The sequence below is a fragment of the Hemiscyllium ocellatum genome, chromosome 15 (genome assembly GCF_020745735.1).
Source record: "Hemiscyllium ocellatum isolate sHemOce1 chromosome 15, sHemOce1.pat.X.cur, whole genome shotgun sequence".
Classification (NCBI taxonomy): domain Eukaryota; kingdom Metazoa; phylum Chordata; class Chondrichthyes; order Orectolobiformes; family Hemiscylliidae; genus Hemiscyllium; species Hemiscyllium ocellatum.
This window is the reverse complement of record NC_083415.1, coordinates 57,778,446-57,794,325: the sequence shown is the minus strand read 5'-3', so window position 1 is coordinate 57,794,325 and position 15,880 is coordinate 57,778,446. Positions and strand designations below refer to the sequence as shown.

The window sequence follows — 15,880 nt, the reverse complement described above, 5'->3', positions numbered from 1 at the left end:
ATAAACTCGAAGTGCTTTCTTTTTATTCTTCTGTACCTCAAAATGGTGCCGAATTGTGGCAACAGAACACTTTTCACTGTATCCCCCTAGGTGTTTGTGATAATTAATCATTCATTCATTCATTTTAATGTCCTGGATATACATGTATGTATGGTGCCCTCTGGACACACTGATGCTAATTGTACTAAACAATCTTGTTCTAGACTAATATAATAATCAGACACTATCTTTTGAAATGTCTTTTTAACATGGCTGACTTTATTTTTTAGGTTTCTCGCGTAGTCTGAATCATGGCTGCAAATGGTACAAATTCTGGTCCAGCAAGCAGCCATACAACAAAATCACAACTTGGAATAAAAGGTATGTTTTGAAATGCACTTTTTAAAATTCATTATGCATTTATGCATGCCCACCTTTTGCTTGATTTAAGTTTTTGACTGCCATTTACTGTTTCCCCACAGATGTGTAGCCAGAATTGAGATCTCAGTCATAGATTTGAATGCTTATTCCAGATTTTGTGACATCTATTAGTTTATCTTCCAACACGTTACTTTTCTCCTCAATGTCATTTACTTTTGAACAAGAGCCTGTCCCCTAAACAGCACTGTAAATAGATAAGATGTTGTGTTTATACTGGAGTCAACAATTTTACTGTTCCTAACTATGCTGTGCTACCTTATATTGCAGAAGCCAGTTTGAGACTTTTAAAACAATCTTGACAGAGGATACAATAATCTCTTCTCATTATCTTCCTGTAGCCAGCCTACAGAGTTTATAAGTGTCCTCGTTCTGATTTTCTGCTCTTTTTAATTATTGGTATCAAGCAGGCTCTTCTCCAGTCAATCTGTGAACTCCAAACTGCAAGACTCTTATTTGCTTATTTCTCAAGGCGTTGCTATTGTCCCCCCTGCTGTCATGTATTCAAGCAGTTCATGGTATTTTTAAAATACATAGACTGAAATAATTAGGCAGATGAGTCCCTCCTGATCGATGGGAGTGTAATACATTGGTAATGAAGATTTTATTGTTGTTCTAATCCTTATGTAGCTTTGTACCCAGAATGGGACATCAGAGGTAGGGAATTCCAGACTTCCTTCAGTTCATTTTGCGCAGTAGCCAAAAAGATTGGATATTTAGGAAATAGAAAACTTATCTAGCCTTGCTGTAGTGCAGTATTCTTGTATGCAGTTGAAACATCACATTGAATGTAAAGCACTCCAGTTATTTAAAGTCTCTTGCATTCTAACGTTACTGCCCTGTAATCACATCCATTTACTTGTTGTCTAACGTGATTGTTTTCTTTGGATGGTGTTTTTGCTGGTGCTGGCTGCCATGACATCTGCTAGCTGAAGCCCTTTGTTTAATTGGTACATGAATCTATTGCAATTATTAATCTTTTCTATTCGGGTGAGATCATGGGTGATGGTTTACAACTGGCTAGTAATATTTAAAAATATGGAAATATTGTATTTCAGTTCAATGATTGCACTCCCTTTTAAAGATTTGTTGCCTCTAAGTTTGTGTTTCTATATTTGTTAGTCATTTGTGCAAAGCTGAAGGAAAATAAGAAGAACTGGTTTGGTCCCAGTCCCTATGTGGAAGTGGCAGTTGATGGCCAGTCGAAGAAAACTGACAAGGTTACCAACACGCACAACCCCAAATGGAAGCAGCAAGTCACCGTGTATGTTGAGAAGTCGATCATTTAATTGTGTTATCACTGTGAATGTAACTGCATTAAATCTGTTCAATGCAACTGGTGCCTATGATAAACTGCATAACAAAAATAAAAATGTGGTCATGTTGATCATGGTATTTTGTTCTCATTGAACAGATAAAAGGCCTCCTCAATAAGATGACCAAAAACTGAGAGACCTTAATTTTTGTTTATCTGAAATATCGTGCATCATATGGCACCCCTAGATGTCACTGTCTATTTCCAATGTTCTCCAATGCTTTTCCTCATTGAGTGATTTGGTGGGATCTCTCTCACTATTGGCTAGTATTTGAGGTTATTTGAATGTAAACTTTTATCTTCCTTAATCATTAATACAAATTTTTAGCAAGGATACTGAAATTATCAAAATTCTTGAGGTATGAATATTGCTGACTTTTTGCTAATGGTTTTTTGAAATAAACTGACTTTTAATGTCATAGAGTCAACTGCTTTGTGGTAGACTGCAGTTACATGTAAGTCACACAAGATGAAGATGTTTTTTGTCTAATTCACTCTTGGAGTGAGTGTTGCTGACTGGGCTAATCTATATTGCCTATCCCTTGTTGGCCATTTAGAGGGTGGTTGTGCACAGCCTCTTAAATGGCCACAATCCATTTTATGTGGGTACATCCACAAAGCCAGCATGGGCCCATTGGTCTGGGGACATGAGTCTTGCTTAGGGTGACTTTATAAACTAGTATATTCCTGGGTTCAAATTGTATATGAGCCTGATCTTGCAGAGTAAGTGGCATGATAAGGGTGAGTTTTCTTCCCAGGAGAACATTGGAGAACATTTCTAATACAATACAGCAGTTTTGCGATTTATTTCTGTTGCTCGTCTACAAGTTGCTAGGTTTAATTAACTTTTATTACTTGTCATGGTGGGTTTTTGACTCACTAAATCTTGGCTGCTTCTAGTGCCACATCTGATGATTACAGAACTGTACCCAGAATGATGAGTACCAAGTTTTTTTGTTGTTGTAGAAAAGTTTCCCTTTTTAGGTTTTGACTCTGAGCCTCTGTTTCTATACCACAGATGGAAATTAATTCAACATGAGTTTGAAATCCAGAATTTCTGGTCATTGAGACACTGAAGGGTGCAGAAAGGATTTTTAAAATGTAAATCACTAATTAATTTATTTTCTCCTTTTCTCACATTCTGGAGAATTTGGTCTTTCATAACTATCTTTGTTACATCGCCCATAGATCCTCCTTACTGTGTGACACTGAGACAAATGGATCTCTCTTTGTCATTTTAGAATTCTGTGCGCAGTTGACCAAATTAAAAACATTTTGAAAATGTGAGTACCTGAGAGAGGGGAGAAATTCCAGCTCTGCTAGTTCTTCATCTGATTACTAATTGCAGAAGGCCTAATTCAAAGGCTGTGACATTTCCCATTTGAAGATGTGGTTTTCCAGTTCAGTCTATGAACGCCACTATTGGGGAAGAGCTGCACATGAGTCTCATTCTCACGCTCGGTTAAAGTACCCAAAAGAAGTGATGAAAGAGGAACATAAGATTAGTTTATAATAGGATCGCAATGGGTCTGTTGGTGTTCTGTACTGTCCTGTATGTTTTTTGACTCCAAATATCTTTTTTTATTCATTACCTTTTTTTATTTACATAGGATTGTTACACCATTCAGCATGATCACTTTCAAAGTCTGGAGCCATCAAACACTAAAATCGGATGTTCTCCTTGGTTGTGCCACTCTGGATATCTGTGAGACATTAAAGTCTAATAACATGAAATGTGAGTTTGTTGTACTTTTCAGCCCTGATACATTAATTAGGCCACTCCCATGCTGCTCAGAGTAACCTGAATGGTACAGGTTTGTTAACCATTTGCTGACTGAAGGATGAGCTGAATTGCAATATGTGGGAACCTAAAGAAGGAGCACAATTATATTGTGCACAAGGACAGGATGACACAAGTGTCACTTTATTATACTCCTGGAGAAATTCCACAAAGTGAGCAAGTTAGTTTTCAGGGCTTCAGAAGCCAATAGTAATGAAAATTGGGCTGCTTTTTTTGATAGAGAAGTACGATCATAAGTAGCAAGAAAGGAATATATCATTCTCTCATTCAAATTCAGTGTAAATGGGAATGAACACTTATTCTGTCTGTTCCTTACTATGTTTTACCTACCCTGCAACTTTCCTGATGTTTTTAACAAGCATATTTAATGCATACAGTTTTGTAACCTTTCTTTAAATGTTTATTTTTCAAGTTCAGTTGTTTTGCAATATATTATATTTTGATGCACAGTTTCGGTTTACCCGCATCACTTTGCCATTTAACACTTGCTGCATTATCACAGACTTCAGGAATCAAATGATCTCATCCTAAAATAGGCTCAGATAGAGAATAAATATAGATAGGACTGATTATATGATCTCATTCTATTCACTTTCAAATTCTGTAAATTAGTTTTTAAAAACTTTCCTCCCTGGAAATTAAATACCAATTTACCATAATTGCTGCTGGCCTGGCCAAATAGTAAACCTTTTGTTAAGCAGCACCTATGGGACCAGGTATGTGCTGGTTCATCAAGACTTGCATTTCTGTTTATTTTATAGGTTTATTTAGGGTGCCGATTAAAACAAACCTTGTACCACTGAACATTCTCCAACTCTTGAATCTTTCTAGATTAGAATATGTCAGCAAGCTGTGTAACTCAGTAGGGAGAACTGCAGCCAAACCAAACCTGTCTTTGCCTGGCAATCACTTAAACGCACAAGTTGCTACATTAAAATTGGGGGTTCAGATTATTGTTCTGAGATGCTGAGAGCAATTGAAGCATCTTTGTCTTTTGGTAACAATGTCCCAAGCTATCTGAACCTTAAATTCAGGAATGTCCTCCCTGAGCCTCTTTGTTTCTCTCATGCATTCTCTTCCTTTATGACCTTTCTCAAAAAAATACCTTTTTGACCAAATTTAATTATGTATTTCTGATGTGGTTTGGTGTCAAATTTTGTTTAATAATATTCCTCAAAAATGCTGGCATGTTTTTCCAAATTAAAAGTGCTGAGTAAATTAATTTTTTTTATATTGCCTTATATCACTCGTCTCAGCACAGCCTAAAATTGCAATTATAGCTTTGTTTTTTCACAATAATAGCTTGATAATTTTGTTTTATTTAGTTTTGGACTTTGATGTTAACGGTTGTCAGTCCAGATTGGTGAAGTGTATTGCATAAAATTCACAGCAGAGTGGCAACCTACGAAAAGTGCCTGAAGGAGTACATTATGTTCAAAGTGCTCTCTTTATAGAAGAAATTTTTAAGTTTGACAGAATTTTTAACTCTTTTAATGTCTCCTCTATGGCCAACCTAAGAACACTGTATAACTTCCCCCGATGAGGATTTTTTTCTGTAGATTTTAGAATAAACTGACTGCAAATGAGCATCAAGAGTGTGGTTCTGGGAAAGCACAGCAGGTCAGGCAGCATCTGAGGACCAAGAGAATGATGTTTCGGACATAAGCTTATGGGTTTATGCCCGAAATGTCGATTCTCCTCCTCAGATCTGCCTGACCTCCTGTGCTTTGCCAGCATCACATACTCGAATCTGATCTCCACCATCTGCGGTCCTCGTTTTCTCCTCCTGATTGCAAATGAGCACCAAAATATTTGTTGATACTAACCTGGCAACCTATAGTCCTTGCCAAGCAAGGTATTGAGGGTCCTACCAAAGTCCAAATTCTGATATATATCCTTTATATAATAGGTGAGGCTTCTAGTATTTGCTTCCTCTTGCAGAATTGCAATGGATGAGCATAATAAGGCTACAGGAGGTGGATGAGGAAAACTGTCAATGTTTCTGTGGCTGCAGAGTCTAGAAAACGCAGCTCAGAATAAGGAGCCATGTAGGACTCAGATGAGAAGGTTCTTTACTCAAAGGTTTGAGAGTTTTAAGAATTCTGTTCCCAGTTGGATGATCATTTGCTAAGTATTTTCAAGACTGACGTTTATAGAATTGAGGTGTCCGGTGATAGTGCAAGAAGTTGAAATTGAGGTATAAAATCAGATGTGATCTTGTTGAATGGCGGAGCAGGCTTGCATGTTCAAACTCTACTCCGGCTGTATTTCCTACTTTCTGATGCTGTAGGTACAGGTAAAGTTTAACAAGTTTTTATAGCAGCGATCTAAAATCATGTTTAATTACAATCTTGAATTCACATTATGCTACTTGTTTTTTGGTCACTTGTTTTGTATGTTGCCTTTTTATCAGCAGAGGGTCTCCTGTGAACAATGATTTTTGTGCTGATAACTTTGCAACTAACTAACTAATGGTGCAAAACATTTTTGATGAATTTTAACTTTACCTGTGCAACATGTATTGATGCAGTTACTCTTGTACAGAGAAAAAAATAATGTATCACTGCAAGCGTGGTATCCCTGATTAATTTTGCATCTAAATCTTTCTTTCAGTTGATGATGTGGTTATAAAGTTACCACTCACAAATGAGCGAGACATTGTGGATGGGGCAAGCGAACTTATTGTGTCCTTGGATGGGTTAACTGTAGATCCGGAAGTCTTAACTAATGGCGACCCTACAGCTGCAAGAAGTATGTAAGAAAATTGGAATCCCATTTCACGAACATAATTGTACTGTGGACAGCATGCTCTAGTGGAATAACTGATTTTGGGTCAAAGGTTAAGCTTTGAAACTATCTTATTTGTACCATTGTAAGTGGGAACCTTGAGAGCTTTGATGAGGTGATAAACACAGGCAGTAATTGGGTGCCTAGGATTGGAGTATCTAGCCTTTGCTATAGTGGGATGATAAAAAAAAAGCTTCAAAATGACCTGTCTGAAAAGCTCAGTTATAAGTTAAGATCCACATACTCCATTGGAAGAAGTATTCTAACTGTTACTGCCATTAATTTTTTTGTAAATATTGTTAGCAATTATTTAGGACGTGAATGGAACAGTGACATCTTGAACTTGAAAAAAATTCAAATACAAAATGTTTGGTATGAACAACTGACAAAGCTCAACTTTATGCACACATTCTAGGGTGAGATGCATTCTTTATTTGGAAAGTGAGTACGGTGTAGGCCAAGATTAACAAATACTAAAATTTGAAACATCCATAAAACACACACTCAGTAAAACGGGAAACAGTAGCAAAGTGTTTATAGTAATTCAAAGGTTGACTATAGGTGAAAAAAGAAACACTGCCAGACATAATGTTGTCAGTCCAAAGATATGTCCTGTCACAACTGAGCAACACTGGTTATGAATTTCATAGCTAGTGTAATGAGAGATACAAAGGCTATATTCTTCAATGATTAGCTAATCAAATCAAGCGTGTAACTCTGGCTGTTGGTAATAGGCAGGGTGAAGACGATACACAGCCAGTATGCATTTGTAAAGCCCAAATAGTTTCTGCTGTCAGATGTACTTCTGTAACTAGACATCACTTGCTGAACAACCCTGAGTGTACTAAAGCCACGCTAGCAGCCATTATAATAGTTAAGTTGATAACGCGATACACATCTTGTGTATCAATGCACATTCTTATGTGGTGCTTGTTCTCTGCACTGAAAATAGAACTTGTTCAAGCCTGGTGTCATGTTTGAAATAACTTGAAGCATGAGGAGCCTTTACTTTAACCAATCAGATGTCATTTTATTTTCCCTCAAGGGCTTCTCTTGACAACTTCTCAAGGGCTGCATTTTTCATTTTCACAGTCAGTTAGAAGCAGTTCCTTCAGTATTAGTGGTGAAAACGAAGTATTTAGACTTTGTATAAATGCCGGATTATAAGAATTGGTCAATTATTCTCAATCGTAAATAACTCCTAAATCAAATTTTAAGTCGTAATGCACAAGAACATGTTAATATCCTAGATATCACAGTATTTAAATTGGTACAAGATAATAGGCACAAGTTAGCAATTATATTTCCCATAATAATTGACACTTTTACATTCAAGAGTTATAATTCTAAATATACTTTACATAGCTGGTGAGATTACACCTACTGTATTTCAGTTGCATATCCACAGAACTGGAATATTTTGTGTAGACAGTTAGAACCCATTTTTGCGCATCTTACATTTCAGTTTCATACTGAATTTTAACTACAGGATCGGCTACAATTTTCTTTCTGGGTATCTCGGCTCCAGAGCCAATGCCGCCTTAATCCAGAGATTACACATTTATTTATGAGAAATTCAATACAAATCAGATTTTAAAGTTCTTTTTAAACACTTGGTTGAGTATTTCTTTGTTTACAGGTTTAAACTTGTTCTCTCTCCATTGCACATCCACCTCTCCCATCCTGCAGCTGTCTCTTCTCCCTGCGAGCCCCCAAACAACACTCTCACAGTCTCCTACACTCTTCACAACAACCCCAAGTATATGCCTGAATCTCGCACTTGGAACTCCCAGATTTGACAAAGTTCTTGATCCCAGCCTTGGCTAAAGGTGACCCTATTTCTGTCTGAACAAAAGATGGTCCCTGAACTTAGCTTTGACGAAATGTGACTCCCTACTCACTCACTGCTTTCTCTCACTTTGCTCGCTGCCCTTTGCTTCTCCATTCCAAGGTTGATTCTCTCCTGTTTATTGCTGGAAAGAACTGCACTGTGATTGATGTTGCAGCTCCTCAGAATTCCCTTCCATTCTATTTACTGGGATAACTTGTCTTCAGTTTACCTCATGAGTGGGTTTTCTTGGGGAGCTATGGGGCTGAATTTATCCACTAACTGCAAATATTTTGATCATTGCAACTGATCTGCTCCCATTTCCTGCCATATATTCTGTTGTGATTTTTTAAAATTCGGCATTCTTTTGTTTGTCCTGACAACATGTAATGCAAAAGCTTCAACTGCCTATTTCTTTTCTCAACAATATTTAAGGTTTTATTATTGGATTAGTGATCCTAAGGTCAAGATTAATGATTTGAGGAAGAGAGTTCAAATCCCACCATTGCAACCAGGCAGTTTAACTTAAGTAGTTAAACTATATCTGGACTAAAATGTTGGTCCAAGTAATGGTGGCAATATGACTAGCAATTTTTTTGTGTTTATAAATCTAGCTAGTTCTGACATGTTTAAAACTACCTAGTCTGGCCTGCATGTGTATTCGTGTGCAAGTATATCTGGTTGATTTTTTTTTAAACTGCCCTCCAAAAAGACTTTGTCAGCTAATCAGTTGTGTTCAAGAAAATGATTAACCATCCCCTTCTCATGGGGAATTAAAATGCCAATAAATGCTGAGCCTTTCCCGCAATGTCTGCAATAATGAGTGAATTAACAGAAATCTGGAATAATGTGTAAAAATCAATCACTCAGATGATGTCAATGACTCAAATCCTCCAAATTTTCCCTCTACCTGTGTTCCCTCTAAATCATCATCTTGGTACTGAGAGCTATATTTTTGTGCTTTTATTTAACATTTCAATGCTCATTGTGTGCATGTTGGAGGAAGTAATGCCCAGAATATGCCCCCCTTTAAAATATTCAACTCTTTAGTTCAGTTTGAAAGTAAAGGGTTTTGAACCACGTTGTGGAGACCTAATTCTGTGCTTCTACCTACATTTATTTATGAAAGTATGTATATGATAGAATAAAGCAGCATTTCGATTTTAGAGTAATGAGCATGTATTTGATTATGAAGGGGAGCAAAATGTGAAGATTTAAACAAATATCTGCCCCAAAAAAGAAATGATGGGGCAACAAGTGCCATGCTCTAGATCGTGAGTTAACTAGATGTGCCACAGTTGTCGCCTCGTCACCATGTTCTCAAGTTAATTAAATATTTTATGTACATGTGCTCCTTTTGAAGTTAATTTCTCTGTGGGGTCTCCCTCTTTCCTGGTCTTAGAATATTTATGAGCTGACACTTAGTGAGTTAATCTTGAATCCCCTCTTAAAGCAAATGATATGAGGCTTCTAAGGAGTAGGTTTGAGGTTCTGTTGTTTTGATGGAAAGGTAACTTGTGTCTGAATTTTCTGGCATGGACAATCGAGATGAGCCAATGCCCTTCTGTCTAATATGTCACTGCGCAATTACATTTTCATAACTTTGATTTCTTTCAGGTAACTCCCCAAATAAAGGTTCCAGATGTGGCACTGAGGCATATGTACTAAACCCATCAAGGTACAACCTGGCTTTCAGAATTCTTCATTTGCTCTCTTCAGAATTATCCTTCGACTTTGCCTGAAAGTGATATTTCCATTTTTGCAATGATGAACACTGTAATGTGTGTAGTGGAACACTAGATAAATTGCAGGCCAGTGTATATGAATCATTTATTAATGGGGCTCATTGTTTCTTAGATGGGAAATCTATCCTAATGAAGCAGTAAGACCCACTACTGCTGTGCAGTTATACCCAGTTTCAGAATAATAAATAACCAAATTTGTGTTAGAATTGAGTCCAGCTTGCTGTGGTACAAAACTCGCCTTAAACTATTTGTGGTTCCAAAAACCTGCCACAACTTTCACTTTCACAACACTAAAGTAAGAGTAGAAGATGAGCTCAGGTGGCCAAAAAACGCATTATCTGTCTTCTGCCTGGGGTATCTTTCCTCGTTCCCTGAAAGAAAAAGTAGTAGGTCAGAGTATTATTTAAATGGTGAAAGATTGCAGCATTCTGTTGTGCAGAGGGACTTAGGAGTGCTTGTGCATGAATTGCTGAAAATTGATTTGCAGATGCAACAGGTAATCAGGAATACAAAAAAAATATTGGCCTTCATTGCTAGAGGAATTGAATATAAGAGCAGGGAGGTTCTGCTGCAATTGTACAAGGTTGCATCTCGAGTATTGTGTGCTTTTCTGGTCTCCTTACTTGAGGAAGGATGTACTGGCTTTGGAGGCGGTGCAGAGGAAGTTCACCAGATTGATTCCAGAGATGAGTGGGTTATTATATGAAGAAAGGTTGAGCCACCTGGGACTGTACTCACTAGAATTTAGATCGAAAGCAGATCTTATAGAAACGTATAATTATGAAAGGGAAAGATAAAATAGAGGCAGGCAAGTTGTTTCTGTTGGTGGGTGAGATTAGGCCGAGGGGACATGGCCTCAAGGTTAGGGGGAGTAGATTTAGAACAGATGAGGAGGAACTGTTTTTCCCATAAAGTAGTGAATCTATGGAATTCTCTGCCCAAGGAAGTGGTAGAAGCAGCTTCGTTAAATATATTCAAGACACAGTTGGATGGGTTTTAGCAAAGTAGGGGAATTAAGGGTTATGGGGATAATGCAGGTAGGAGGAGCTGAGTCAATGGATAGATCAGCCACGATCTTAATGAATGGCGGAGCAGGCTCGACAGGACAAATGACCTACTCCTTCTATTACTATGAAACATTCAAAAGACTTAAGACCCAAACCAGCAGTCCAGCGGGTGTGATAGGACATCACTGGTGTAGTTTTTTTCAATCATGAAGTCACCACCCCTACAAAAGGGGTGGTTAAGCAGTGAATATAAGTTGTAAACAGAGTCTTAAGACATTGTTCAAATAGATATTGTATTGCCTGTAGCAGTTTTATAAAACCAGTTCTATTTTCTTTTGTTTCAGTCTTAAATTTTGATTTTGCACAAATGAATTACTTTGGCATAATTTGATGTATAAAATATTTTTGATAAAGAAGAAAAACATTAAGCTAGTAGGAGGATTGATTATGATTGTTGAACTTCACAACCAAATTGTAATAGATCATTGACAATGGTTTCACCTCACATTGAGCATTGTATTAATTTTTCTTCAAAGTGGTAATTCCTCCAAATTATTACCCTAATTTGAAAGCTGTATCTGATGTTTAGAAAAGGCACCTATCTTCTAATTACTGAGTTATCAGTGTTACACTTTTCAAAAATGTAAGTGATCCTAGTATTAGAATCAGATTTAGCGACCACCCCAATGGGTGTAAGGACGAATGCATTGAAAAGAAAATGGTCATCCATGTCTTATCGTTCTGAAGGACTTTCCTGGGATACTCGTATGTCTTTTAATCATGCAGGCAGTTTGGCAAGTTTCCTTTTTATTTTACTTTTTAATTACCACATTTAATTGATCTGAAGGTTTGATTTTAGCAGAGTCATTTGGATTTCACATAATTTATGGCATAGCAATAGAATTCTGATCAGAGTTGTACAATCACCTCCAGCGCAAATGGCGATGCCGTGTCCCAAGAAGGTTCATCGGAAATGAGGTCTGCTGATGAGTGCAGCATGAATGGCAAAAGTACACCATCACCATCTCCAAAACCACCAAAGCCAGTGAGACCTCCAAGACCTTCACGACCTCCACCTGCCGTCCCATCCAGACCTGTCAGTACAGCAGGTAAATCAAGAAGTGAATTTACCCTTCGTGGACAGCAGATCGTTCATATGATAAAATATATTTTGTAAGATGTAGTGGATTTCATGATAGGAATGCTCCTAAGAACTTGAAGTATCTTTTGAATTCAAATTAAACATCCTTTACTGTCCACTTTGTCTCCATTAAAGTTGTTTTTTTAAAATTTTAACTCCTTGGCTAGGCTTTCGATCACCGGTCTCCTTTTGACGATGTCAGGTTTTGTTTGTTTATCCTGTTGTAAAGCTATTGGGACGTTTTACTCTGTTTAAAGGTGTGATACACATGCAAGTTGTTTAGACCCTTTGCCCTTGGGTATATTTTAAAATGTATGTTTAAATTTTCGTTTTGGCTCTTGGCTATCAACCTGGCGTTCTCACATTTCTTCGTGGCTTTGACTGCATTTGACTTTGGCATGCACCACTCAATCACAATATACAATATTTCATTCTGTTGACCCCTGAGCCTTTAAGATATTTATATTTTAAAATTTTGACTTTGGACATCAAACTAGGGGCAATTGGAAATTTATTTTATTAGATTCCCTACAGTGTGGAAATGGGCCCTTCGGCCCAACACCGATCTTCCAAGTAACCCACTTAGACCCATTTAGCCAGTATTTTTGATTTAATTCTATTTTGTGATTGTTTTTGGACAAGGCTTATGATGTTAGTTTACATCATTCAATCAACATTTAAATCTTCCCAACTTCAGTACCTGCTACAGTTTTTCTCTTATCAATGTTTGATTATGTTTTGCATTACTACAGTCTTGTCAGGGTGAACTGCTTACATTATACCAGTCTGCAAGCCAATAAGTAAATATCAAAGTTCGGTCTGAGGTGTTTCAATTGATCAGTTAATTTGTTTCTAAAGTTAATACCACTGTACTGAGTTGCAGACTGTTTTTCAGTCATTCTGAAACAGAAAATATATCTCATTGCCGACTTTTAGTTTTGCCCCATTTTTGCATAGATAAACTTATCTTTCGATTTGATATTCAGAAAGTTGTTTGATAGTGCAGAAGTTAAGTATTCCTCAATAAAGACATTTATTGAAGCTCTTCACCTTACACTCATTTAGAACAATATGCAAGATTACAAATTAAAACAGAACAAGCTATGTAAGCTGTATGAGAGGGGTGTGCTGATTGGTAGGCAAGCGCGTTTTGATTAGTCAAGGTGTTACCATGGAGTATGTACCAGTTTAATAACTGATATTAACAGCTAATATCTTAAAAAAGCCATCTGACTTCAATTTATCAAGGCATTCCCCTAAGAAGTTATCAAGATCATTTGTTGAGTTGAAACATACCATCTTTGTGTCTGCAAAAGCGGGTCCCTGTGTATTAGTGTTTGTACGTACTGGAAGGCACACTGCAGGCCTAACTGACCATCTTAAATTGATACTTTTTTATTTCCATTCAGGACAAGTGGACTTGTTTATTGTCCATCACTTTTTACCATGGAGGAGGTGGTGCTGAGCTGCCTTCTTGAACTACTGCAGTCAATTTGGTATGGGTGCACCTACAATGCTATTAAAGGAACCATAAGGCATCGGAGTAGAAGTAGGCCATTCAATCCATCACATCTGCTTTGACATTCAGTAAGATTATGGTGGGTCTGATCATTCTAACTCCACTTGTTTGACTTCTCCCAATAATCCTTGATTCTGTTACTAATGAAAGATAAGGATATCTTAACCTTTAATAATCCATAATGTCACACATTATATTCCATTTGCCAAGGTTTTGTCCACTTGCTTAACCTGTCCATGTCCCTCTGCAGACTGTCATCCTCGCCACTTGCCTTTCCACTTATTTTTGTACCAACTACGAACTTGACTATAATACGCACACTTTCCTCATCCAAGTTATTAATATATATTATAAATTAATATAGCTTCAGCACTGATCCATGTGGCACTCCATAAGTTGCAGGTTTCCATTCTGAAAATACCCACTTTATCGTAACTGTCTCTTCCATTAGTTAACCAAACCTTATCAATGCTGATACACTTCTAATGCCACGGAATTCCAAGATTTTGAACAAGTGATGCTAAAGGAATGCCAATTCATTTCTAAGTCAGCATGGTCACTGACTTAGAGAGATACTTGCAGTTGGTGGTTTTCCTGTGTATCTGTTCTTGTTGTCCTAATAAGATGGAAGTTGTCATGGGTTTGGAAGGTGCTGTCCAAGAGCCTTTGGTAATTTATGCAGTGCGTCTTATAAATGACGAGTGTCAGCGGTAGAGGGACTGAGTAGCACCGCAACCACAAATAATTGAGCCAGCTGCTTTGTCTTGAATATTGTTCAAACTCTTGCCTTAAGAGTGGAGACAATTCCATCATGCTCCTGACTGTGCCTTTTAGATGATCGACAGGCTTTTTGGTGGGGGGGGTTGATCAGAAGTTGAGTCACTGCAGGATTCCTAGCCTCTGACCTGCTCTTGTATCCATGGTTTTTATATGGCTAGTTCAGCTTAGTACCCCATAAGCTGTTGAAAGCTGCATCTCTTCAATACACAGCTCCCTACATTTTTTGCAGACACAAATAATGTGCACATACTTAGTATTCTAACTGAACAAATTAAGGCGCAATTTTTTTGGTGAAATGACTACCTACGAAGTGTCCTTGGTGACTCGTTCCGGATTCTGTTTTTGTCATCAGCCTGTGAAAATGGATATCCAATTCCCTTAGAGAATGGCCCTTCTTCTACAACTCCATCTACGACCACCACTGTTCCTGCAGCTGTAGCAGTGAGTGAACCAGATGCATCACCCAGTAATGGTACAGTACCACCAAATACGTCCATTTCTCCTGGTGACAGAACATTAAATACCGTGAGCAAGGGTCCACTTCCACCTGGGTAAGATTGCATTTTTTTTTAAAAGATGTATCGAATATTCTGTTTAAAGTAAAGACAATCCCTTTAATACACTTTTAAAAGGTTTGTAGTTTGAAATACTACTTTGTCAGGGCAACCCATGTTAGATTCACAGCCAGTCAAATTTATTTGAAATAGTTTAAAAAATGGAAAGCACCTGTGGGGAGAAATCAGTTAACATTTCGAGTCCACTGGCACTCCTTCAGAATGATGGTAGTTGGGAAAATGTAGGTTTTTATGCAGAACATAGGGTGGGAGAATGGGAGTAAGGAGTAAATTATAGGCGGAGTTTAGAGCCCACAGAGAGCGAAGAACAATTGGACAAATGAGTAGGTAAAAGTAGGCTTGGGAAAATGAATGGCTGCTGATAGGAACTATTAGTGGCTAACAATGGATAGTGTGTATTAGCTGACCATGTGATAACAAGGCCTGTTGTGTGTGGGTAAGGACATGGGAGATGATGCCTCAAGTCCTAAAATTGTTGAACTTATTATTCAGTCCAGAAGGCTATGGAGTTTCCAAGTGGAAGATGAGGTCTTGCTTTTCCAGCTTGCATTGAGCTTCACTGGAGCACTGCAGCGAGCCTGGGACAGATGTTGCAGTTGTTATGTTTATTTGGTTTGCAGACATTTTGTCCCCTTTCCAGGTGACATCTTCCTATAACCAACATCCGAGCTACAAATCTTAGACCATAAGACATAGGAGTGGAAGTAAGGCCATTTGGCCCAATGAGTCCATTCTGCCATTCAATCATGGCTGATGGGCATTTCAACTCCATTTATCCGTACTCTCCCCGTAGCCCTTAATTCCTTGCGAGATCAAGAATTTATCAATTTTTGCCTTGAAGACATTTAACGTCTCGGCCTCCGCTGCACTACATGGCAATGATTTCTACAGACCCATCACACTGTGGTTGAAGAAATGTCTCCTCATTTCCATTCTAAATTGACCCCCTCAAATTCTAAGGCTGT

The 15,880-nt window shown here is 37.8% G+C and overlaps 1 protein-coding gene across 3 annotated transcripts in view; it reads left to right on the top strand.

Moving 5' to 3' along the window:
- Positions 1 to 15,880, top strand: part of LOC132822995 (E3 ubiquitin-protein ligase Itchy-like) — a 100,847-nt gene that overhangs the window by 33,848 nt on the left and 51,119 nt on the right. For all 3 annotated transcript variants that reach the window (XM_060836513.1, XM_060836512.1, XM_060836514.1), the window contains 7 exons: positions 270 to 360; positions 1,540 to 1,681; positions 3,343 to 3,467; positions 6,147 to 6,284; positions 9,766 to 9,826; positions 11,834 to 12,009; positions 14,693 to 14,891. In XM_060836513.1, the coding sequence (XP_060692496.1) occupies positions 291 to 360; positions 1,540 to 1,681; positions 3,343 to 3,467; positions 6,147 to 6,284; positions 9,766 to 9,826; positions 11,834 to 12,009; positions 14,693 to 14,891 (911 nt within the window). In that variant the 5' untranslated portion in view covers positions 270 to 290. The remainder of the gene's footprint in view (positions 1 to 269; positions 361 to 1,539; positions 1,682 to 3,342; positions 3,468 to 6,146; positions 6,285 to 9,765; positions 9,827 to 11,833; positions 12,010 to 14,692; positions 14,892 to 15,880) is intronic.